Source organism: Topomyia yanbarensis, chromosome 1 (assembly GCF_030247195.1).
Source record: "Topomyia yanbarensis strain Yona2022 chromosome 1, ASM3024719v1, whole genome shotgun sequence".
Taxonomy (NCBI): domain Eukaryota; kingdom Metazoa; phylum Arthropoda; class Insecta; order Diptera; family Culicidae; genus Topomyia; species Topomyia yanbarensis.
The window spans coordinates 210,964,834-210,988,781 of NC_080670.1; the positions used below are offsets into that span (position 1 = coordinate 210,964,834).

General features: G+C 44.0%; 3 protein-coding genes and 1 long non-coding RNA gene across 5 annotated transcripts in view; 2 read left to right on the top strand and 2 right to left on the bottom strand.

The window, feature by feature from the left end:
* LOC131691079 (nose resistant to fluoxetine protein 6-like) overlaps window positions 1–8,394 on the top strand; it is a 27,267-nt gene extending 18,873 nt beyond the window's left edge. For both annotated transcript variants that reach the window (XM_058977263.1, XM_058977272.1), the window contains exons 3-7: window positions 6,186–6,349; window positions 6,406–6,771; window positions 6,834–6,959; window positions 7,060–7,408; window positions 7,938–8,394. In XM_058977263.1, the coding sequence (XP_058833246.1) occupies window positions 6,186–6,349; window positions 6,406–6,771; window positions 6,834–6,959; window positions 7,060–7,408; window positions 7,938–8,144 (1,212 nt within the window). In that variant the 3' untranslated portion in view covers window positions 8,145–8,394. The remainder of the gene's footprint in view (window positions 1–6,185; window positions 6,350–6,405; window positions 6,772–6,833; window positions 6,960–7,059; window positions 7,409–7,937) is intronic.
* Window positions 2,500–4,207, top strand: LOC131691104 (uncharacterized). Its single transcript, XR_009305701.1, has 3 exons — window positions 2,500–2,813; window positions 2,869–2,947; window positions 3,035–4,207. It is a non-coding gene; the product is annotated as an uncharacterized LOC131691104 (long non-coding RNA).
* Window positions 4,497–5,196, bottom strand: LOC131691085 (uncharacterized). The gene is made up of 2 exons (XM_058977286.1): window positions 4,883–5,196; window positions 4,497–4,822 (listed from the first exon to the last, which is right to left on the bottom strand). Exons 1-2 carry the CDS (start codon window positions 5,100–5,102, stop codon window positions 4,569–4,571), a joined length of 474 nt encoding a protein of 157 aa, XP_058833269.1. The 5' UTR covers window positions 5,103–5,196; the 3' UTR covers window positions 4,497–4,568.
* Window positions 8,217–23,589, bottom strand: LOC131691076 (uncharacterized). The gene is made up of 6 exons (XM_058977249.1): window positions 21,691–23,589; window positions 21,408–21,631; window positions 20,865–21,350; window positions 20,630–20,798; window positions 19,521–20,566; window positions 8,217–8,709 (listed from the first exon to the last, which is right to left on the bottom strand). Exons 1-6 carry the CDS (start codon window positions 23,269–23,271, stop codon window positions 8,430–8,432), a joined length of 3,786 nt encoding a protein of 1,261 aa, XP_058833232.1. The 5' UTR covers window positions 23,272–23,589; the 3' UTR covers window positions 8,217–8,429.
* Window positions 23,590–23,948: the final 359 nt, after the last annotated feature.

Here is a 23,948-nt window from a genome sequence, read left to right on the forward strand (position 1 = left end):
ACTAACTTCCTGTATTAACAACGAAATAACGTTTGCTCTAGTGTCTCCAAACCAACTATCAGCACAATAAGGGCAAGAAACAAATCAGAACTTCCGACGTCGAACATCCTGGAAGCTGTACCGATCTAGACATGGACGTGAACGATAACGCGAGGGAAGGTAAAGGGGCTGACTCCCAAGCTGTGGTGGACAATACAGCCAATGGTGATGCATGCCAATGCCAGGACAAAGGTTCTCAACACGCACTACCAAGCGGCTTCCACAGGAGCCTCATGTCCGCAGTAACTGTGTTATTGTGTTATTTTCAAATACTGTAAAAACATTAAAGGTTCACGGCTCAGTTATGCTAACGCTTTCAGTTGGGTCAAATGTAATAAAAATATAATAAATGAAAATTATCTCTTTTGAGTTCAGTACACCAAAAGCATGAAAATCGGCATTGCCGGCCACGACCATCTACACCGATATTTAAGATAGGGTACGAAATGTTGATGTAATATCTACTTAAGGAAGGCCACCGACTCAGCGACACTTCCATAGGTATTACGGAGTTGGATTGAAGGACAGGTATAGGTCTAGGATTCGCTACAAACAAGCAATGCGACTACGAAATAAATATGTTTTATGCTGTGGTATGTTTAGTCTCCGAGTATACGAATACTAAGAATACTCAGAGCAAATAGATAGTTATTTTTCTTGTGTTTAAACTCTGGATAGTCAGCCATCAAGAGTGATTTCCTTTTTCTCTAAACTAGAGCAATTTGAACTCCAAACAGCCGGCAGTGGGAGTATTGCTAAAACTAAGAGTTAGTCTGATATCAAAAAACGTTTGAGAATTGGGTAGTAGGATCACAAGATGATCTTAGTTATATGCACGAAAGTCGTTCGCGATCGATTTCCGAAAATTTTAATCGCACAACTGGTACTCCGGCCAGCCAGCCATCGGTAGTGTTTGCTTCTTATTTATATTAAGAGTATTGTTTCTACTATTTTTATTTCGTGCTACCGCTCTTGATTGCAATTTCGTTATTGATCTGGACTTACTGATATTACTGAAACCGTCACGGTAACGAACGAGAAAATGCCCCAAAAGATTTTTTTCTCAAATATTTTTACGACAAAAGGGATAAAATATTAATCGAGATTGTACACAAACCGAACCTACAAAAAAACCAGGAAATAATTTTGAGCTGCCCAAAACAACCATTAACTGTACCTCTGTATGACAGATACACTAGCAGTCTCACGCGCGGGTCGTTTATCCCCCTTCCCTGTAAGAATACGACCACAGATCCCAGCCGATCTTCACTAATGCTAGTCCCGCTTGAAACGAAACTGAGACCGGCTCGAATCCGTCAACCTGTCGAAGTGAATGAACTGGCAGTGGTTGGGGGTAGAACCCGACCCAGTCCCGAATTTAAGCAAAAACGGCCTATACCCCGGTTGCAACCGCGTGGAGGTAAGGGATAGGAGTTCTGTATCAGAGGTGAATGGCGACATAGTTTGGCCTCATGTTGCACGATAATATAGCTTTGCTAACTCCCAGAGTTATTTCGAAAGCGTCCCTGATACGAACAAGGTTGAGAACCGCTGCTTTAGTTTAAGCCTGGGATCTTGGGTGTTCCTGGAAGGAACACTCGTTTGAAACTCGTTTGATCGTTCGTCAGGAAACTCGTTTGATCTCAAATATCTAAGATCAGAGGCTGTTTGCTTGGGTTTTGTCTCAGCACTTTCCTAAGCGGTTATATGTGGTGGCTTCTCAAGAAATTTTAGCTGACTATAATTTTTAGGTGCAGTAATAGATGTCCCCACTGAGGCATGCCAGAGTCGCACTCTTCCTGAACCAAAACAGCATGATATTTGTTCGCGGTCGCGATAAATGCTGTAACGCTCTTCAGTTTTTCTGCAAAAGAATGCTTAAGGCATCTTTTAGAGAATCTCTTTACGTTCTCCGGGCACTGTTTGAACGTAGGGCATGATAACAGATCAGGTGGACTCTCCCCACGATAGGCACACTTTTCAGTATACCTAATGCAAAAGTTACCCTAAAGAATCTCTGCGCACTTGCCACGCAAGACCTTTGCCATTCGAAATCTTCGCTCACTGGAGCTTGAAACAGCTAACCCCGTGCTTCAGTAGATCAACGCCAAACAAACTAATCAATCACCACGCCGTCAATCTCAACTTACAGGGCGGGCATATAGACGCAGTAACAAACTTGCCGCCAGTAATGTCATGTGCTTGCTTTAGATAGGATATTCTGGGTTTATCTTCGAAATCTTTAGAAAACTTATCGAATATTAGACATGATACGACTGAGTTCAATGTACATGATTTTCAACAGGAAGCTGATGCCTTCGATGGCGAATCTTGTTCGACATCCACTTTACCGTCGGCTGTGTCTTTTTCGGAAGAGTTCATCCATTCATGGGCCTATAGCCCAGCGTAAAAGAAAACAATTTGAAAGTGCGAATTGAAATTGGTAAAAGAAATTGATATGGCTGGATGCTACCTGTTGGGCCCACTGTCTCACTGCCGCGTGAGTATGCAGATCCGTTGACATCTCATCGAGATGAGCATCAATAATGCTGATAGGGTATGTAAACAAAGAAGGTGAGAAGAAATGAAGTGATAGCGATTGGAGCGAAATGTCAGGTAGAGGAATCATAGAAAAAGGAGGCAATATAGAGAGTTAGTAGAAAGTGTTTAAAGTTGCGAGATAGTTGAATTAAAGTGGATTGTGGACGGTTTTCTCAAGTGAACGAAGTTGCTTGGAGATAGAACGGCACAAGATTTTAATAGTGAAGGAAACTGTAAGTTGACGCATATAAAAAAAAACACAACATTGAAAATTAAATATATTAACAGATACCGCTTTACGTGGACGAAGATAAACGAGGTTAGGAAAGGGAGATAAGTGCGAATAGTGACAACACGAGAATTAATCGTAAGTAACACATTAAAACCTAAAACTAGAAGTGAAATTAAAATGAATATCATGCAAACATTTGACCACAACATAACTACCGTATAGGTGCGTGACGTTGTACGGAGTAAAAGCGAAAGGGACGAATACAGATCAGTTGGTGACAAACAACAGAGATTAGATTAAATATCAAGTAAGTGGCATAAAAGAGAGAACAAATTAAAACTTATGTTATCTAGCACATGCATTACAATATTTGTATACTTGAAAGTAATTTAAAAATAATCAAAATTTCAGTATCGTATTGTTGGTTTGGAAAGGTGTAACGAGGAGGAAGAACGGCAAAGTGAAAGGGAAACAAACAATTGTAAGTTACAAATTAAAAGACAATATGTTAGTTGTATGTACTGAATCATAATTAAATTGGATTCCAGCTTTGATCTGCTGAACATAAAGCTGATTTCAAAGGTTTTGTTTTACCGTTAGTTCCGAACACTACCCGTAGCAAATTGCAAAAAGAATGAGTAAAATCCTTTAATAGCAACGGATCATGAAAGCTCCGTTGTTTCACTTGCTTGTACAGAAGGAAAGTCGTGACGGTAATTGGATCTGTAATTCAAATCTAATGATTAGCACCGTAATCATCAATCCACCAACCGGACCATAGCTCTATAAAATTGTCTCCTCAGTATACTGGTCTTGACATAGAGAGAAAACGCACCACCCAAGTTCAAACAATCGAACTAAAAAGGAGCCAAAGTAAGCACCAAAGTGGCACAAAACAGAGACTCCGCCAACGGCGCCTGCTGCGATCCTGCTATGCCTATGACTACGAAGAACTAGGGGCAGATCACTTGTGATGCATTTTTAAAAATCAGCTAAATTAAATGCATTTCCTTCCATCAAAATAGAAATTCGTAATGTATTTTGCGTTGCGTGCAATGTATTTTGCGTTGCGTGTAAGACGTCAAAACCCTACAAAAAATTAGCCCTACATTCAACAAAACGTCGAACAAAGTGAATCAGCGTAGGACGTTTGTTAAACAAACTTTTCTGCGAGGGAGTGCAAAGTTGATGCAAAAATGGAAATTAAATGCATTTTTTCTAATTTGATGCAAATTTGTTATACATTTCTAAAGTCATCTGCCTCTAGACGAATAACCTTTGCTTCAATTGAATACTTTAGGGAGGATCCATAAATGACGTAGCATTTTTGAGTGATTTTTAACACCCCCCTCCCCCATCGTAGCATTTCGTTACAAACTTCTATATACCCCCCTGGTAATTACGTAGCTTGACCGTAACCCTCACCCCCCTCGTTGACCCCACTAGTTCTCATCAGCTTCAAATTGAACTCCTTTTTTGTGGGACATCAAACAGGACAAGGGTTTGCTCAAAAACACAAATCGTGTTTTCATTTTTTGAGATGGTGTCAATTTGGTGCCAAGTTAGTCCTGTCATCAAGTTAGTGTCGAATTCTGATGAGACGAAGTAGAAACACAAATTCCATAACTAATTTACTTACTCCAAGTCAAATTGCCACGAATCGCACGCCATAGAAACAATCTCATTAGTTTGAATGTCCAGCATTTATTATTCTATTCATATCAGCTTAATCTAAATTCCCAAATCCCCTACGATCCTAATATCCGTAAACCTGAGCAACATAGTTGAAATAGGTAGTTTGGAACGCCTGAATCACTATCTGAATGTAGCGCTGACCAACTCCTCCAGCCACTACATAACCCTGTCCTAGGTTGGAACTTTGATTCACCACAACCTGTGCGTAGCTGACTATGGCACCGACACCCGACGTCGGATAGGTCAGAGTCAGCGTTACATCCTGCATCGTAGACCAGGTCCATCCGTCCTGAATCGAGGCAACCAGTTTATCTCCTATAGAATATAAGAATACATCAGTAACCGGAGGAGTACAATTTACCGAGACTACCATACCTGAAACCCTATAGCCGACGGTGTAAAGAATCTGCTGTCGGGGACCACGAGTGGTTTCCATCGGAATCAGTTCCAGTTCCGGATTGGCTGCCTTGAAGTCTGCAATATTCTCCACAAGCTGGATCTTGGCCTCAATCTCGGTCGGTGCTTCGCCGCCACTGGCTAGAATTGTGGTGGCCATAGCCAACAGAGCGACTCCCAAAGTAATGAATTTGGACATTTTGTTAGAGTAGAACTCAGAACTGTTCGAAGTTGAAAGAATTAGTAATTGATTGACTCAAGAGAGTAGTCACTTTGAACTGATGAATTTCCTATTAGTCCCCCCGGATATATATACTGAATTGCAATCAGTACCAATGCAGGGAGGCCCGCCGGTATCTGCTTATCTGCCATCGCGATTAACATGTTTATTGAAAGAAAGTGTGTCGATGATTTCCAAGAAAGAAGGAAGCGATACGATAACCGCACGAATAAGAGATGACCATCTTTATAGCCCATCGACGAAACCAGTAGGTGTTCAGTTTCTGGGTGGATTTATTGTGGCAAATCGTTATTTGTCATGTGATGTGCTTCGGGGTAGATTAGGCCGCAATTAGTATAAATCACAAACATGTTGTTCTCACTTTTTTCGGTACATTCACCGTAAGTCATGTCCCTACATTCTGGAGTGTGATTTGTTCCTAATTGTTGACACATTCGGAACTATTGTTAACAATTGTATGATTTTCTACTTAGTTTCGAGGTCAAGAAACAACATCAGTTTTGCCTCATGCGAAAACCGCAAAAAAGTGGGATTTTGAGGCAAACAAGCAGGCTTTAGGGAGAGCGGTAGTGTCGAGATCTCAGTATGCGTAAAATAAACGTCATATATTTTAGGCCACATTTTGCACAAAGTGGATGTTCACCTCGTGGTTCACCAATCGATATGTACGATCGCAGCAACCGACGATTTCACACGTCAGTAATTTTCACTCCTGCCAAATTTTAAAACTTCTCGCACCTCATCGTGGTTCTAATATTTTGTACAATGTGTGTTTGTTACCGAATAAATTGAAGAACCTGAAGTCGATTTAGTCGCAGAAAGATTCCTTTCATAGTGCGAAGTAATGGTAGACTATATTCGTACATTCGTGTTCTAGCGCGTATTGCAAGCTTGTAGAAAAAAATGACAAAACAAATCCCACTCCGTAAGATCAAAATTCTATTAATTTTTGGCTACCCTCCACTGCCTCTCTTGGATGACAAACTACATCCTACTGTTATCAATCACGATCTCTTCTTTTCAATTTTTCTTTACTTCCAGCAAGTGAAACTACTTCGAAACGCAATTCTTCTGAACTCTCCCCTTCTGGTGGATACATTCCTGCTGCTGAGTGGATTTCTATTCGCACGGTTACTTCTGATCGAACTGGATAAACGCCGGGGCAGGGTTAACTTTGCCGTGATCTACATCTTCCGTTATATAAGGTAAAAATTGAAATACTAGCAAGTTCAATGGTTGGAATCATATCTTTTTCCTCTAGATTAACACCAGCCTATGCCGCCATGATTGCCCTGTACGCTACCTGGCTACCACGACTCGGAAGCGGTCCTCTTTGGGATAGACGGATGCAGCTGGAACAGTCCCGCTGCCAGGCCAGTTGGTGGCGGAACATTCTCTACATCAACAACTACATCGGAACGGATCAGCTTTGCATGTTCCAGTCGTGGTACCTGGCAACCGATACACAGCTGTTTGTGTTGGCTCCCCTCCTGCTGTATCCGATGTGGATGTGCAGGCGACGAATCACACTGACACTGGCTGGTACGGTGGCACTGGTTTCCGTGGTGGTTCCTTTCTGCGTGACCTACTATGGTCGTGTGGATCCTTCGCTGATGTATTACGTTGAGTAAGGGCTAGACCGCGGCGTAGCGTTTTTCATCACAGAAATCTAATTATGTTTTATTGTAGTGAATTGGACGATATTCAGGCAAACTACTATTTTGCAAATGTTTACGTGAAGACTCATATGCGTGCGACGGCGTACGTCTTTGGAATACTTGCTGGCTATCTAGTCCATTTGATGCAGGAGAAGAGGTAAGATTACAGTTATACCGAATCAAGACTTCGATAATCAGATAACGCAATTTTCATTCATTCGAATACGTCTGACTATTTCCAACAATCTATTTTGTAGCATCACAATCGGCAGACGTACGGTCGCCCTGCTATGGATCTGCTCCACCATCATCGGATCAGCGTCGATGTTTGGCGTTTCGACATTCTACAATTCGACCGGAACGAACAACTATCTTTATAATGCGCTTTATGCGGCCCTCCATCGTCTTGGGTGGAGTTTGTCCAACGGTTGGCTAGTGCTGGCTTGTGTTTCCGGACACGCTGGACCGTTGAAAAGGATACTTTCCTCCCGGGCGCTAGTTCCGATCAGTCGGCTAACGTACTGTGCCTATCTTACCAATGGGCTGGTGGAGCTGTACATCAGTGCATCCCAGCGAGTGCCACTTTATTCGAGCGTCTTTGGTTTGGTGAGTACATCCACGTTTTTCTCTTCATTCTACAATATTGGTTAGCGAATATGTTAATGCTTGTTGACATAATCCCGTAACTGATATATAACAATGTTTACTATTTTGTGTTGCAAATGTTGCATCAACTGCATTTTTTGTATCTGGTTCATTTTTACAGGTTTAAATTTATTTTGCTTTTTGGCCATTTACCTATTTGCATTTACAACAATGACAACTTATTTCTTTGTTCATTTTTTACATTGAAGCCATTCCTTTGCATGCTTTTTATTTGGGAGTCCTTGCAATCGTTTTGTACTGGTTGGTTTTGTTTTATTTTTTGTGCTTTTTGCATTTTGCCTTTTGTTTTTTTTCCCTGCATTTTTTCTTTCTTTCTAAGAAAAATTATAATTTTCGCTATTATGCACTGCAATTTTTCAATATTTTATTATTTTTACAATGCTATGGACCCATTGGTACGGCAATCATTTTCTCTGGAATTCTAAACTCTTCCAGTAACTAACTCGTCCCATTCGAAATTTACTTCCAGACGGCAGTCACTCTTTCGCACATATGTCTCACCTTTCTGGCAGCACTGGGCCTTTGCCTGATGTTCGAATCTCCGATCCATGGTATCGAGAAGATTTTTCTAAGGAGACAGCTTTCCCCCGGTCGACATCAGCACCGCTCGGAGAAGGTAGCTCAAGCGAATAGTCATAGCACAAACAATAGCACTTCCGATGACTCGATTGCGTGACATTTCTTTTTTGGCTGCTAGATGCAGAAATAGCGGGACTTTCTTTTTTTTTGTGAGTGAGAACGTGGTACCTTATAGTCTTATAATTCCTAGCTGTAATTCGTTCGTTTTTTGTTGGTTTGTTGCATGCGAGTGGGGGTTGATCCGAAAATAGCAATTATTCAATGAATATCTCCCTCCCTCATTATTGTGCTTCATTCGGATTCAATAAAGACAATTTACTTAGCACTTGTTTAGAAAATGAAACGAACTAGCTGTCTTTTCTTCGGCTACGATAGAAAACGATCAGTCGGCCTCCCAAGATCGCCACTGGCGACGTCTAGGCGGTGGGCTGTACGAACTAGTCGGAGGCGGGTCTCTCGACGTTGTCTTCGTTGGTGATTTAGATTTTGATTGTATTTCTGCTGGTCTTCTGATGACTTCCTTTTCCTCGTCGATTTCTTCATCGTCTTCCTCCTCCTCTTCTTCTTCGTCTTGTGCTTCTTCCTCTTCAAGCTCGATTTCTTCCTCCTCCACGACTTGCCGTCTAGGTGAGGGAGCCTTGTAGGCGGGTTTTGGAGCGTCACTGGAAATAAGAGCAACAAAACGATATGTGAATTTATTTCATTGTGTATTATTATTGCTCGATTTATGATTTGTGAAGCTAATCAATCTCTAGGCAGAAGTTTTAGCAGCTACGCTAGACTTAGGCCGATGACATGCTTACGCGATTTGCGAAGCGGTAGCGGTAAGCGAAGCGAATGCGTTCGACCTATCTCTTTGGTGTGTGCATGTAGAACGCGCAATACTGTCATAGTAAAAGCGGGGCGAACGCGGCAAAAATGTTCAGACGCGTCCGCAAACGCTTCGCTTTCCGCGTCAGCTTGTCATCGGCCTTAGTGTATAGATTTTCAAGTAAGGATATCGAAGCGACCCCAAAGGAAAACTGGCCCCGACGAGAGATGAACCTGTCTCAGATATCTTCGGTTCAACTACAATGGCACATGTTCCAAAGAAAACATGTAAGTGGGGTAAAAAACTGCAAAGTGAATACGACAAGAAGAATGCAATCATAAAACAAAGACGTCATAATCTTTGGAAGGAATAAACAACCGTGGTTCCTAAAATTCAAAACCAGCGGACCATAGCAAACATACATAAGGACGATTTCCGAAGAATACGTCCCGGTGGGCGGTGCACATGTACGCGAATTTCGAATGACGCTGATCCCCGATTCAATGGTGGGGTCTATAAGTGACCCAGCTAACCCACACTTTGTGGTGCAGTGGTAGGAAGCGCTTTCTCTTAGGAAAGTATAAAAATGTTAATCTTGTCAGTAGAAATTAACACGCTTTAAAATTTGCAGAAAACGATTCATCCACTGACGTCCCCGTTGTCAATAAACTTTCCTGAGCCAATGGCAACCACCGTAAAGGACCAACCGAAGCTTTTTAAAACGAGATTACTTTGTTTCTGTATTTTTTAATTTGCTTACTGCGTCGATTCAGTAAACTATAGCTAGTTAAATATTGTGCATTATCCCCATTAGTAATAATATCACAAAAGTTATTTTGAAGTCCGTTGAACTGTACTGCCTATAATCGCTATACTGAGCAGTAAAAATATATTTATTAATTATATTATATTATTTTCTCATTCATGTACGAGCGGAGTAAAACGCGTAACTTACGGAGTTGGAGCAAACTTTGTACACTAGAAGGAATAGAATGAACGGAGGACAATTATTATTTGAAGTCTTTCTATGGTCGGAAGAAGACCTAAATGTAAAATGGACATTGAAAGGATATCGACACCAGTTCAATCAAGATTGGCAGAGCTTCGTCGATATAGCCGGCGAAAGATATTAACTGTCAATTATGTTGTACTTTCTAGAGGAAACAAACGAGGAAATTCGCAACCACTAACCAATAAAATACTACAAAATATTCGACAAGTGTTGGGAGTACTCATGCACGAAAGGAACACTGTGGATATGAAAGAGATAAGGAATATTAAAAACAATAACAAATAAGTTATATGGTACCTATGTACAAACTCGACCTAATTCAGTCTTATGAAGCCATTCTGATTAGCAAACTTATGCTGATTTCGTTTTTAGAGCCGAGTCGCTCTAGGTTCGCTCTGAGCTGTCACTTTTGTATGGATTTTGGAAGTATTAGAGCGAACCTAGGGCGACTCTGATCTAAAACCGAAATCAGCATTAGTTAACAGGTTATGGGATCAGAAGATTCGAAGAGGCGGTGTACCATTTTCAAATCGAACCAACCAGCTCTACAAAGAAAGAATTGAAGGCTTCTCCGGAACAGCTTGGCTACACTATGTCGTCTACAAGCTGCTCATCCGAGAAGATCTGTTGAGCGGAGTGAATGAAAAGTACTCGGAACATCTGAATCTCGCTTGGAAGATAAAAGACGCAAAGCCACGGTCGTTGATTGGCCTGTCGCTGGAGGACGGCTAACTATGTCACATCATCAGAGTTATTTCGAGCGAAGACATGTTGGATGGACTGTACGTTTTACGGAGGCTGTGTTCGCAACACTTGCACGAAGATGGAAGCATGTTGGATCATCTCAACGAAGTAACTCATTTAACAGATCGATCTACGCGAGCACTCTCATGGTCCCAAATACTATACTAAGTTTGTCCTAACTTTAAAGCAGTTTAATTAGTATGGGTTTAGACAAGGCTCTAGCACCCAAACCGCTATAATTGAATTAGTAGATCTAATAATGAGCGAAGTGGATCGTAAAAACATTGTTGGTGCTCTATTCCTAGACCTTAAAAAAGCATTTGACACTTTGGACCACACAATACTGCTGGCCAAGCTTGAATGTTACGGTATCAGGGGCATTACTCATTCTGTTATTCATAGTTACCTGACGAATAGAAAGCAGTTTGTATCTGTGGATGGTGAACGTAGTAGCCTTGCTCCCATTGGAATCGGTGTCCCTCAAGGTAGTAATATAGGACCTTTGTTATTTCTGTTGTATATTAATGACCTAGGTAACTTGAGGCTTACTGGAACTCCTAGACTGTTTGCTGATGACACAGCTCTGTTTTATCCCAACAATGATGTCAATACTATTATTAACTCGATCGATAACGATCTAAGTGTTCTCGACCAATATTTCAAAGCAAATTTATTATCACTAAACCTTTCCAAAACTAAGTACATGATCTTCCGATCCATACGGAAAACTTTACCAACACATCATCATCCCAAACTTAGAGATTGTGCAATTGAAAATGTGGACTGTTTCAAATATTTGGGTATACACTTAGATCCTACGTTATCCTGGACACACCATATAAAATTTATCGAAAAGCGTGTGGCATCCTCCTGTGGTATTTTGTGGAGAGTTAAAGCGTTTGTTCCCCAGCGAGCTCTATTGAACTACTACTTTGCATACATTCATTCACAACTTAACTACTTAGTATCGGTATGGGGGCGAGCAGCGAGCTCTCACCTTAAAAAGCTACAAACACTACAAAACAGATCCCTGAAAATTATATTTAATAAACCACTTTTATATTCGACTTTGTTGTTATACTCTGAAAGTGCCCACAATATTTTACCCATAACCCACTTATGTGACGTACAAACATTATTATTCATACACGACAATCTACATAACTCCATCGCGCAGCATAATATACATTTTACAACTTTAACACATTCTCGTTCAACACGTCGAAATAGTAACTTGCAACGCATTCGAGCAGCCACAAACCTTGGTCAAAAGCGCATTCTTTTTATTGGCCCTACCAAATTTAATGCACTTCCACTTGACATGCAGAGAATCGACAATCGTACCATCTTCAAGACTAGATTGAAACAGTACTTTAAACATAGGCTTAACGAAATATTTAATTAATGATATTGTTTTGTAATTTAATGTAAACATCCGTCAGCAGTATTTAACTTTAATTTAATTTATAATGTGGATCCCTTAACAGGAAATCTATTTCCACTGGGATTCCACCTTAGTTAATTATCTTAAACTAATTGCACATCAATAAATGTCTGTCTCAGCTCAGTTTGTTTTATTTGTTTTGTTTGTTTTTGTTGCCATTGTTCATGGGCTGAGACAAGTTGCGTCCACTACCAGGGGGCTCTTGTATGAGTTCTTTGGTGTGGGGGAGTGTGGTGGGCAATTAAAAAAAAAAAAAAATTGCTGTATTGAAGAGTTTCCCGGAAGAAGAGTACGTAACACCGTGCAGAAGGTTTTGCGATAGAGGCGAACGACCCTGAGGTTAACACATCTCTAATAAAAAGGCTTTGTGATTTCGAAGCTGTGCTCCAGTGGTATTTACGCGCACCTGGAGCGTGTCTATAGCAGTTGCCGCGCAGGATCTAAAGCGTAGTATCGGCGACATGACCCAGGAGACAATGTATAAATCGGTGATCGAACCGGACGGTCTCCAAGCACAACGGACAACGATTCACCTTCTTACCCGGCAAAGGTATCTACAAGGCCACCTGGAGATCTCATGATAGTCAAAGTAAGGACAATATCGACCATGTTATAATCAAATTCTTCTCGGACATCTCAAATGTTCCCACCTAGCGCAATACAAACATAGATTTTGACCACTACCTGGTAGCGGTCTGGATGCGCTCGAAACTGGCAACACTCATCAAGCACATACGCCGAGGTTTAACATCGAGCACCTATGAAACGGTCATGCTACCGAGAAGTACGCGCAGCACCTAGAGACAGCGCTATCAACGGTAGAGCAGCTAGCCACAGCTACTTTTAAGGATGACTGGAACAACATACGAACCGCCATAGGTAGCGGTGCCGAGGCCATATTAGGTACAAAAACTCAGTCAAGAAAATGACTGGTTTTATGTTGAGTACCAGCAGTTAGTTGAGGAGAAGAATGCCCCAAGTGCGAGAATACTGCAGCTCCGCATGAGAGCGAACGAGGAACGATACAGAAAAGCGCGGAATAGGCAGAACTAGGTATTCCGAGGAAAATATCGCCTACGCGAAGATAGGGAGTGGCTGTGTGCCATGAGCCGACGTGCGTGGAGACGCTAATGGGAGACTTCACGAACGAGTGTGAGGTGATTGATAGGTGGAAGTGGTATTATGACGAACATTTAAATGGTGAAGTAGTAGACGACGATAGTAACGCAAGAGTAAGCGCGATGACAGATTCCCAGCATTGGATCAAGGAAGGATGAATAAAAAGGCCGCTGGAAAAGCTCAACTGCCATGTGAGCAGCTCAAACACAAAGAAGAGGCATTGGCTAGAGTACTTCACTGTGTAATTTCGTATATCTGGGAGGATATTTTACAGGTGGATTGGATTGGATTCGAGATGGTTGGATATGCAGCTGACATTGTCCTAATTGAGAGGGGAAAACATGAACCTGTACTAATGCGATTGAATTCAATTGGCCCTGAACTTCATCATGACATAGTATTTCAAAGAGGGACTCAACGTGAAGCGTGCAAAAACGGTCATTGTGCCGTTTTCCTATAGGAACCCCCCAACTCTCAGTGGAACTACAATAAACTACGCAGAAGAAGCGAAATACCTAGACAAAAAACTGAATTGAAACTCGCACCTGACATAACGGCGTGAGTCAGCAACAACAGCACCGTGGGTGTACAGTAAACTCTTCGCGAAAACTCGGGGTCTCAAACCGAGGTTGGCTTACTGATCCTACACGACCATCGCCAGACCAAGATTAACTTATTCCTTCATTGGGTGGTGGCCCAAAGTTAAGCAAACGACCGCCCAAGCTAAACTAACTCAAGTTCAAAGGCTAGCCTGTCTCTCTATCACAGGCGCTATGTAATCAACACCCACTACAGGTATGGTAGCCATGCTTCATCTACCTTCATTGCACAAATATGTTATGAGAGAGGCGAGACTTGGATCTCTGAGAGTGCTAAAGGGTAAACCACCAAATTTAAAATGGTTACCTGAGTATAATAAAGGAACTCAAACTAAACCCTGTCTTGACTACAGTTCAAGATGATAAAATGGAAGCTAAATCGAACTTCGATATCTCATATGAGGTCCACATAGTGGATCGTCAGATATGGGATGTAGGGTGTCTCATACTGCCTCAAGGTACAATAGCATTCTATACGGGTGGCTCAGGAAATTTTCGGACCAAGAATTAAAGAAGCGATATCAATGGGAAAGTGGCCTACAGTTTTCCAGGCAGAGGTAACTGCAATATACACCTGCTCGGAGGTCTTTTTTTTACAATGGAGAAGACCTTTACGTCCTAGCCCAGTACACGTGCTATTGGTAGGGTCCAATCTACCGCACGGGGTGCACTGGAGGCGTGTCGGGCTTGAATGGTGAGGCTGCCATTAATACCGACTAAACTCCATTGGGCTACGCCATCGTTCCTCCCAGGAACTACCTCTCGGTATTACTTCTGGGGGATGGCTGTACTTAATGTACTCATTCACTCTCACTCACGCGTTCATACGTCCTGTATGAGGCTTACTTGGGTGCTCTCTCTATCGCACCTTGATTCACTCTCAAACACTCCCACATGAGGCTGACTTTTGTGCTCACCTTTTTCGTTCCTTGCGAGGCTGACTTGTGTGCTCACCTTACTAATTCCTTGCTAGGCTTACTTTTGTGCTCGCCCCACCCATACCATGTGAGGCTGACTTAGGTGCTCACCCTATCACCTGATTCACTCTCAATCGTGCCACTCTATTGTACCTTTGTCACTTCCCCTGGCATCCCATGTGGGACATTTTTCTTAGGCCCCACTTCTGACATACCATGCGAGGCTGACTTGTGTGCTCACCTTTTTCATTCCTTGCTAGGCTGACTTTTGTGCTAGCCTCTACCATACCATGTGAGGCTGACTTTTGTGCTCACCCTTAACATGCCGTGTGAGACTGACTTGGATGCTCACCCTTTCACTCCTCTGCCACGCCATGAGGTATCGATAGCTAAGTCCCAACATACTACGCTATGACCCTCCCGTCTTGGCATGAGGCAGTCCACTTATACGCCTATACACTCACTCTTCTGTCTTGCTTCGGGGTGGCTGGGTTTACCCCTTACGCGGTTGCCAGTCGCTGCGCCAAACCTGCCTCGGCATGAACAGACCATTCACTCCCTTTTTTGCGCTTGGCCTTTTTCGCTCCAGGTAACCAATCACTAGTTAGCCGTGCCCGTCGTCTGTTGTTCGGTTCGCCAGATTACCTGTAGCCTACTGGCAATCTGGATGGTAGCAGCCGAGACTGCGTTCCACTTCTCCACCGATTGACACATCCGCTGAATAAGGGTATCAGGGGTTGTGTCCCAGCCACAAACGTCAAGCATTGCTCTTCTTTCGACGTCGAACCGATGACATACGAACAGTATGTGTTCGGCAGTTTCGTCTACACCTGGGCAGTCCGGGCAGACTGGGACCTCCGCGTGCCCGAACCTGTGGAGGTACTGTCGGAAACAGCCATGGCCTGACAGGAATTGTGTCAGGTGGAAGTGAACTTCCCCATGGGGTCTTCCCACCCAACTCGATATGCTAGGTATCAGCCGGTGGGTCCACCTACCTTTCGAGGAGTTGTCCCACTCACGCTGCCATCTGGCGACCGAGGTCACCCTGGTGCGCTCGCGGGCTCCCCTATTTCCACGTAGCTCGAAGCACTCATCTTCCCGAATGACCAGCCCGACTGGCATCATGCTCGCTATCACGCAGGATGCATCGTGTGATACCGTGCGGTAGGCAGATATCACTCAGAGGGACATCACACGGTAGGTGCTCTCCAGTTTCTGTAGGTAACTGGTTACCCTCAGTGCTCTTGACCATGACGGGCCGCCGTACCTGAGGATAGATACGGCAACGCCTGCCAGTGACCTACGTCTACTGGCGCACACCTTTGAGCTGTTGGACATCATTCTCGATAGAGCCGCAACAGCAGTCGACGCTCTCTTGCATGTATAGTCTACATGGCTGCCGAAGGTCAGCTTGTCGTCTATAATGACTCCGAGACTTCAGACTTCGCTGTGAAGTGATCGCGACTTCTCCCACATGGATAACTGCATGTTGTGCCGACTTGCGGTTGTTGACGATAACTACCTCCGTCTTATGATGAGCGAGCTCCAGGCCTCTCGCGCTCATCCATTCCTCCACCGTGCTGATCGCGTGTTCTGCGGTTAGTTTTACCTCAGGAATTGACTCCCCGTAGACCTCCAAGGTTACGTCGTCAGCAAAGCCGACGATCTTGCCCCAGGACGGAACTTCAGTCTCAGAACCCCGTCATACATGAGGTTCCATAGCACCGGGCCTAGGATCGAGCCCTGCGGGACTCCGGCGGTAATCGGAACCCTTTTCTGACCGGCATCGGTCTCGTATAGCAGTACGCGGTTCTGGAAGTAACTTTCCAGGATCCGGTACAGACCCACCGGTAGGCTAAGCCAGTGTAACGAGAGCGCGATGGCATCCCAGCTTGCGCTGTTGAATGCGTTCTTCACGTCAAGTGTCACTAACGCACAGTATCGAATACCTCGCCTTTTCCGTTGGATCGCTATCTCGGCAGTATTTATCACTGAGTTGAGAGCGTCCACTGTGGACTTACCCTTCCGAAAGCCATGCTCGGAGGTCTGTACGAAACGAAACTGCAGACATGCAAAAATCGCAATCTTCTCGGACAGCCAAGCTGCACTGTTGTCGAAACGTGAGTCAAAACAGGTTTGGGAGTGCATCACATCTTTACAACAACTGGCAACTCGGAATAAAGTAATGACATTCAGGATATCTGGCCACCAAGAAATCGATGATAACGAAGTGGCCGACGAATTAGCCAGATGTGGTTCATCAACCATGTTTGTTGGACCAGAACCATTTATAGGTATATCTACCTGTGCCATCAAACTAGAACTATCGGCTTGGGCAAGAGACCAACTACTAAACGACTGGTGTAACGTAGAAGGCGCCTTCAATGTACAGTCCAAAATTCTTTGTCGCCGCCCTCCACCATTAGCAAGGGAGTTCGTAGGGCACGATTCGACAAGTCCTGCAAACATGTTGCGAATACAATGATACAATCAATCGAGACCAACTATGGCATGTAATACACGAATACGGGTTACCGGACAAAATGACACGACTGATCAAAGCAACAATGCATCGAGTGATGTGATACATCCGAGTATTAGGGAAACTCACGAGTTCTTTTGAAACTCGTAAAGGATTACGGCAAAGTGGTGGACAGGAGCGGTGATTTTCCGGAAGTCTGAGCAACGTGCTGGTTTCGTCGACGACATTGATATTGTGGTACGAAGTGAACGGTGGCGACATACATTTGACTGCAGGTTGAAGCAAAGCGAATTTGACAAATTCAAAAAAGGCAAAATACATGCGAGCAAGACGTTCGAAGGAAGAAACATTACGCCTCCCACTGAGTACATCGATTGATGGCGACGATATCGAGGTGATAGATGAGCTCGTGTATTTGAGCTCACTGCTGACCGCCGATAATGACACCAGCAGAGTACTTCAGACATATTCTAGCAGGCAAACGTGCTTATTTACTTGGCTTCGATCGAACAAAGTTGGTACATTACGGCACGAGGTTAGTCATCTACAAAACGTTCATTAGACCCACCGAACTATACTATACGCGCTCTCGGAATTTTCGAAAGGAAGGTGTTGTCACCCAACGAATTGCAACAGTTTTTTTGGAGAACTACCCATCGTTCGCACAGCAAAAATTTGGCAACTGTGATGAGCTGGGGATGTCTCCAGAATGGACAACAACACGGTAAAATCATTCTCAGATTTAATCCAACTGATAAAAGGGAGAGAGGTTCACAACGTGTAAGGTGGAACGACCCAGTTGAAGGAAACCTGAGAAACTGGAGACGACTTCTTGATAAGCAAATGGCATCTCACGACCTTAGACTGTTTGGTAAAATAAGTAATCTCCTGCGATACTACTTAAGAAAAAAAAAAAGACCACTGCCCAGGGCCTAAAATTTTCATAACTATTCAATTAACGATGAAATTCAATGGATTCACCCTCGTCTTTTCACTGCCTCTTTCGTTAGAAAATATATACAAACAAAACAATAAAGACAAAGTACCATGTCTGTTCGGTTCCGCGACAAATTATCCTATGACAATGAGAATATTCAATCTCGTTCTAATTCATACTCAATAATTTTCCTTTCCATAAAATGAAATTATCATCATAAAAAACAACTAGAACGCAGTAAACAAGGACACGGAGCGAAAAATGAATTGAGTTCTACTAGATGACGACACGAATGAACTCATGATGAATGAAGTTCATGTTTGACAATTCTCGGTGGTTTGTTTACTTTGTCAGTTGCGTGAGTACGAGTGCAACGGGTGCTCATCTGTTACATTCGAACTCACGTAACTTCCATGTAAACAAACCACCGAGAATTGTCAAACGAAGTTCATCCGGCTCATTTTGTAGGGTTATGTCGGCTGGTGTAAAACCTAATGCTGTTTTTTGAATTTACACGCATGCTTTGTTCTAGGCAGATGTTTTGTTTTCGTTTTCACAAAGTTCTGGTTTTATGGAAAGTAGCCTCGTGCTTTCGTCATTTTCGTCTGAGTTAGGTGAATGAAAAATACATCTTCAACACTGCTACTGTCACACGGAAGGGCATAATTGTCGGGAGTGCTTGCTAAGGATCGAACAGAATGTGAGAAGCAATTCTACAATCCACAACAGCAGATCAAGCTGGTGGAGGCTAAATCATCGGAAATCGGTCTGTGGTTCTCCGCCAACAGAGCCTTTTACGGTCTACGTAACCAGCTTAAGTCCCGCAACAAGGCACTGATCCTCCCTGTCGCTCTTTATGGCCACGAAGCGTGGACGTTGGGGGAGGCAACTGGGAGTCTTCGGGCGTAAAGTGCTGCGGACTATACTCAGCGGGATACGCGAAAATGGAGTGTAGCGCGGACGCATGAATCATAAGTTGTACCAAGTATTCAAAACAGCGGACATTGTTAAACAGATAAAATGGTCATGTGGTACGAATGTCGGAAGAAAGAATTGCAAAAACAACGTTCAGTGGGGAGCCAGGAAAAGGACGCCGACTTCATGGGAGGCCACAAACACCTGACCTGAGATCCCTGAACGTGCAGGGGAACTGGAGGGAAGCAGCCCAAGACCGACAAAGATGGAGCTCTACGATGCGTCCGGCATTAGCGAGATGACGCTGTAGCCCACAAAGTATCATGATAGGCAGTAATAACCCTATTCAGACAGTCTAGATGACGTGTTCAAGCTCAACATTGATAGAACCGAATATCGAGGTAAAAAAAACTCCGCACAAAAAATAGCCATTGAAGCGAGAATTCCTCACTAGAGCAGATTATATGTGAAAGAAACAGATTCTATGACTCACCTTTCCTCAATGTCATCCCAAAACGACTTCGTGGGCGATGGTGTTCTCTTCTTCCAAACTGGCCGTACAAACGTATCCTCATCCCGGTCATCAAAGGGACTAACAAACGGCTCCTGATGTTCCTCCGCCACCGTCTCCTCCATTTTGGTCGTTTCCTTTTTCTCAGCGACACCATTCTCCTGCACAGCTTTCTCCGTAGACGAGCTCCCGTTTTGAACCACTTCTTCCTTCTCCGCTGTCGTCAGAGTCTCTCCTGAGGTATCCTTCTTTTCCATCCGATCGAAAATCCCGGAACGATCAAGAATAGTTTTAATGTTCTGTATCGGTAGGTCATAGAGCAGCGCCAGAGCGGTGGCTCCCACAAGCAAAATACAGATTTCCGTTCGATTAAGCAATCCGGACAGACTAAACACTTCGCTGCCGCGAGTTGTTCCGGCAAAGTAGAAGAACACCAGAAATTGAATCAACGATATCGAGTACGATATTTTGCTCAGGAAAATCATCAGTCGGCAGCTGAGCAACCGATTCAACAGGCTATCTTCGTTTGTGACGCAAAAATAGATGATCCAGCAAACGCCTAATGCCCAGGAAAGGGGTGCCAACGCCGCGTACTGAGCGGCATCTCCCAAATTATACTGAAAGTCCTTTTCCGCAATATCCAAAACAAATCCATAGCACCAGCCGAATGCGATCGCCATACCGATCCAGCCACTCCAGTTAACTCCCCGGTCATGCTTCCGTAGATCAGTTTCCCGCAACAGGTAACCAAGTCCGAACCCGGCCAGATAAGGAGTAGCTCTGTGAAGAGTTTCCGAAAAGCTTAGATTGACGGATCGGTAGATTTGGGTCAGACGAATTCCATGGTAGATGTACGGCGACAGTCGATCCTCCGTCGTCGCTACGAATCGTATAGCCGTGGAAATTCCGTTCAAAACTACGAAAGCGGAAACGCCGTAAAAGGGACTCTTGCTCAGGACAATCAGCAGGAAGGGGGCGATAATGGAGAGCTGCATTTCGGTTGCCAGCTGGAAGGTGTGAGGAGCGCACTGAAAAATGTACGAAAATTTTAATTGATCTGTTATTTTGTTTAGAAAAAAGAAATCACTCACCGCTTCCTCAACGGGGTACCAGTTTTGAATGAAAAACATGTTATTCCAAAAGTTGAACTTACACAGATTGGCATTCTTCACGACAACGTCACCCCACTGGGGTCCATTGCCGAGATGTTCCCAGATCCAGGAGTAGAAGATCAGTACCGGTATCAACGGAAGCGTAAGTCTACGGTGAAACAATAGCCAGTTAGAGTCGGTCGCCAACTTCAGTAATCAGTATTTAAACAGAAACCTTAGATATCGCCCAACAATCCTTCTAAACCAGGCCACCTTCTGCTTCTGCTGGAACTCCCCTACCATGTGAAAGGACGCCAGGAAACCACTGACCACCAGATAAACGTCGGCGTAAAGCATCAACACCCGCAGAAATACACTCCACGGTGAGTTGAGACTTTCGGTGAATTCGTTCCGATTAGTGAACGGTTGGAAACCCAGCGGGATCAATCGTAGAGCACCGAACAGAACCACCGTTGCCAGGGCACGGAGCCCGGATAGGCAACCAATGACCTGTTTGCCGGCGAGGGTTTCATCTTCACCACCAACAAGCTGCCGAAGACTTCGTTTCACCGAGAACGACATCAGAATTTGATGGAGCAGGTTCGTATCGGGCGACATCTCTTCGCCGCCTTTGTCATTCGCATGTGGTTCTATCTTGATAACGCCAAAATCGTTGAATGATGCAACTACGGTAATTACCAGCACGAACGTGTAGAAGCCTCTACAAGGCGAAATGATTAGTATGACGGGAAATAGAGAGGGAGACTATATGACTTACAGCGCAGCGACCAACTGCCAGTTATCCTTGAACAGCTTCGGCCAGCTAGCGGTTTGCCGCACGTGACAATTGCCTTCCTCGATCTCCAGGAACAGTTTGATGCCGGTAGTGTTGTACGGTTTAACGAAGTGCTTCACAATGCTTCCGGCGTCCTCGTAGCTACAGGCCGCTGGTAAACAAATTCCCCAATTGATCGTGGTGAAGCGGGGCAGGAAATGATCCGGCTGGAAGTAGGAATTATTGTCGCTTATTCAATATCACTAACCAAAGGACGGATACTCACATCATTCAGCGTGCTCTTGATGAAACCTCGACCTTGCAGCAAATGTACCGGCAGCTTCAGATCGTCGTCCTCGGCGACTACGTCGATATGTGCCAAACAGTATTTTCCCCGCATACGAACCTGTTCATCAGCTTTAACCTTAATCTTGGTCGCGATGCCAGTACACAAATCGTAGTCACCCAGTTGGTTGGCGTTACCACGCAACAGTCCGGACGTTAGCTTGGCACTGGCGTCAATCATTTGCAGAGCCCACAGACGCTTTCCACGCAGCTGACGTTGGAAGATCTGTCCTTGGCGACGGCATTCGGTGTTCTTGAGACGCGCATAATCTGGGACGAAGGATGGAATTCGGAGCAGTAGCGACTCGAAATCTTCCGGGGAAATTTCGATGCGCTGTTTGACCACTTTCGAAGGTGTCTGCTGAAGTTTCTTGATCTTTTTCGGGTCAGTTTCGATGGTGGATTCCGCCGGAAGGTCTCCCGAACTGAACAAAGAGTTCAACGGACTGCTATTCATCAGCTGGACAATTTTTGACTCCTTGGGTTTCTTCGGTTTGGGCTTCTTGGTTGAGGTCTTTTCGGCGCTATTGTCGTCTTCTTCAGACTCAATTCGGCGGAATTTAATTTCTTCGCTGGTTTCTTCCGTGTCCGTGCTGAGGAAACTATTTACTAGATTGATCAAAGGGTTTTCCTTTTCCTTGTCTTCATCTGTGTCGTCTTTGTTAGCGTGTTCATTATCGGAATCATCTTCCCAGTCCGCCAAGTCCTTTAACCAGGCGAAAAAGCCTTCAGATTTTTCTTGCTTGTCGTCTTCGTCGTCCGAGTTGTCGTCATCCTTTTCATCCGCTTCGTCCTTACCCGAGCCTTTGCTGGATGATCCGGTGAACCAACTAAACAATCCTCCACTTTCCTTTTCATTGTCGTTGTCGTCGCCGTCGTCGTCGTCGTCGTCGTCATCGACTTCACCGTTCGATTGTTGACTCTTTGATTTATCTTGCGACTTATCTGCTGCGTCAGGATGTTTCGATTTTTTAGACCCAATTATACCATACAAATTATAAATTGAGTTTTCTGCTTCCTCTTCCTCATCATCATCATCATCGTCATCGTCTTCATCATCATCATCATCCTTCATCGTTTTAGCAGATTCAATTCTAAGCTTCCTAAATTTATCCTTATCCTCTTTATCCTCAACTACAAATTTACGCATTTCCTCCCTTTTTCTCTCATCCGGGGACGAAGTCCTGTAGCTTCTCCTTACTCTCTCGAACTTGTATTTAGTCTCAGCTGCTCGTTCCTCATCAACATCGTCGTCGTCGTTGTCGTCGCGACTGTCTCCGTCGTCATCGTCATCATCATCATCATCATCATCATCATCATCCACAACAATTCGTTTCTTCGCCGCGACTTCCGCAATGACAGCAGCCCGGTGTTGAATTTTCCGCTTCGACACAGCCACCGCCACCCGGTCTTCATCGTCCACTCCAAAGTCACGCAACCGGAAACCGTCACCGGAGGCGATCACACAAAACACCCAGACAGTCAGTAGCGCTAGGAACCAAGGACGGAACAGAACGGCCATTTTTGATCACCTTTTTAACCTTCTTCACTTTTTGTCAAACTTTTCATTGCTTTCATGAGCTTCGCCACACATAAAACCTAACAACCGATCGGCAAACGGTTGCTTTGATGGAAAATGCTATCACTCAATGCACCTGCATACGAACCAAATCAAAAACAAAACTACCTACTGCGTGAAAGTTAAAAAATCGCCACCGTGAAAAATTAAATTCAAAATTTCCTTAAATAACTAAAATTATGACCGAGCGAGAGAATGCGCGCGCTCCGAACGGGCCCGTGTGATCGCGTGTGTCTTTTTCGAGCGAATGACAGCGACAATTTTCTAAGCCAAAGCGCAGCACCAGCACCAGATTCATTCATGTGGTCGGAAAATGCGCAGAAAGAGAATGGGAAAATCGTCGACCAAGGCGGGTGGAAAACTGTCCCGGCGTAAACGGGTTTGATGGGAAGAATGGCTGATGTGATTATGCAAGTTGATTTCTTTTTCGTAAAGAAGTAAAAGTGATCCTTGATTGTCATTCAGGATTGTTAATTTAATTACATATTTTCCGACTTTGATTTGAATTGCCTGCTATGATCATTATTAATTGAAAAACATACCTGCTTGTTGTCAAGTTCTTAAGGTGAAGATATGTGGAAGCCAGGAACGCGCGCTTGTTGCTAGGCACTGAAGCCCTT

Bases quoted from the DNA above. Each gene is read 5' to 3' on its own strand.
- LOC131691085 (XM_058977286.1), bottom strand. From the start codon at position 5,102: ATGTCCAAATTCATTACTTTGGGAGTCGCTCTGTTGGCTATGGCCACC. The intron at 4,823-4,882 runs GTATGGTAGTCT...TATATTCTATAG, and splicing joins CGTCGGCTATAGGGTTTCAG to GAGATAAACTGGTTGCCTCG.
- LOC131691076 (XM_058977249.1), bottom strand. From the start codon at position 23,271: ATGGCCGTTCTGTTCCGTCCTTGGTTCCTAGCGCTACTGACTGTCTGG. The intron at 21,632-21,690 runs GTGAGTATCCGT...TCCTACTTCCAG, and splicing joins TCAAGAGCACGCTGAATGAT to CCGGATCATTTCCTGCCCCG. The intron at 21,351-21,407 runs GTAAGTCATATA...TTCGCCTTGTAG, and splicing joins TGGCAGTTGGTCGCTGCGCT to AGGCTTCTACACGTTCGTGC.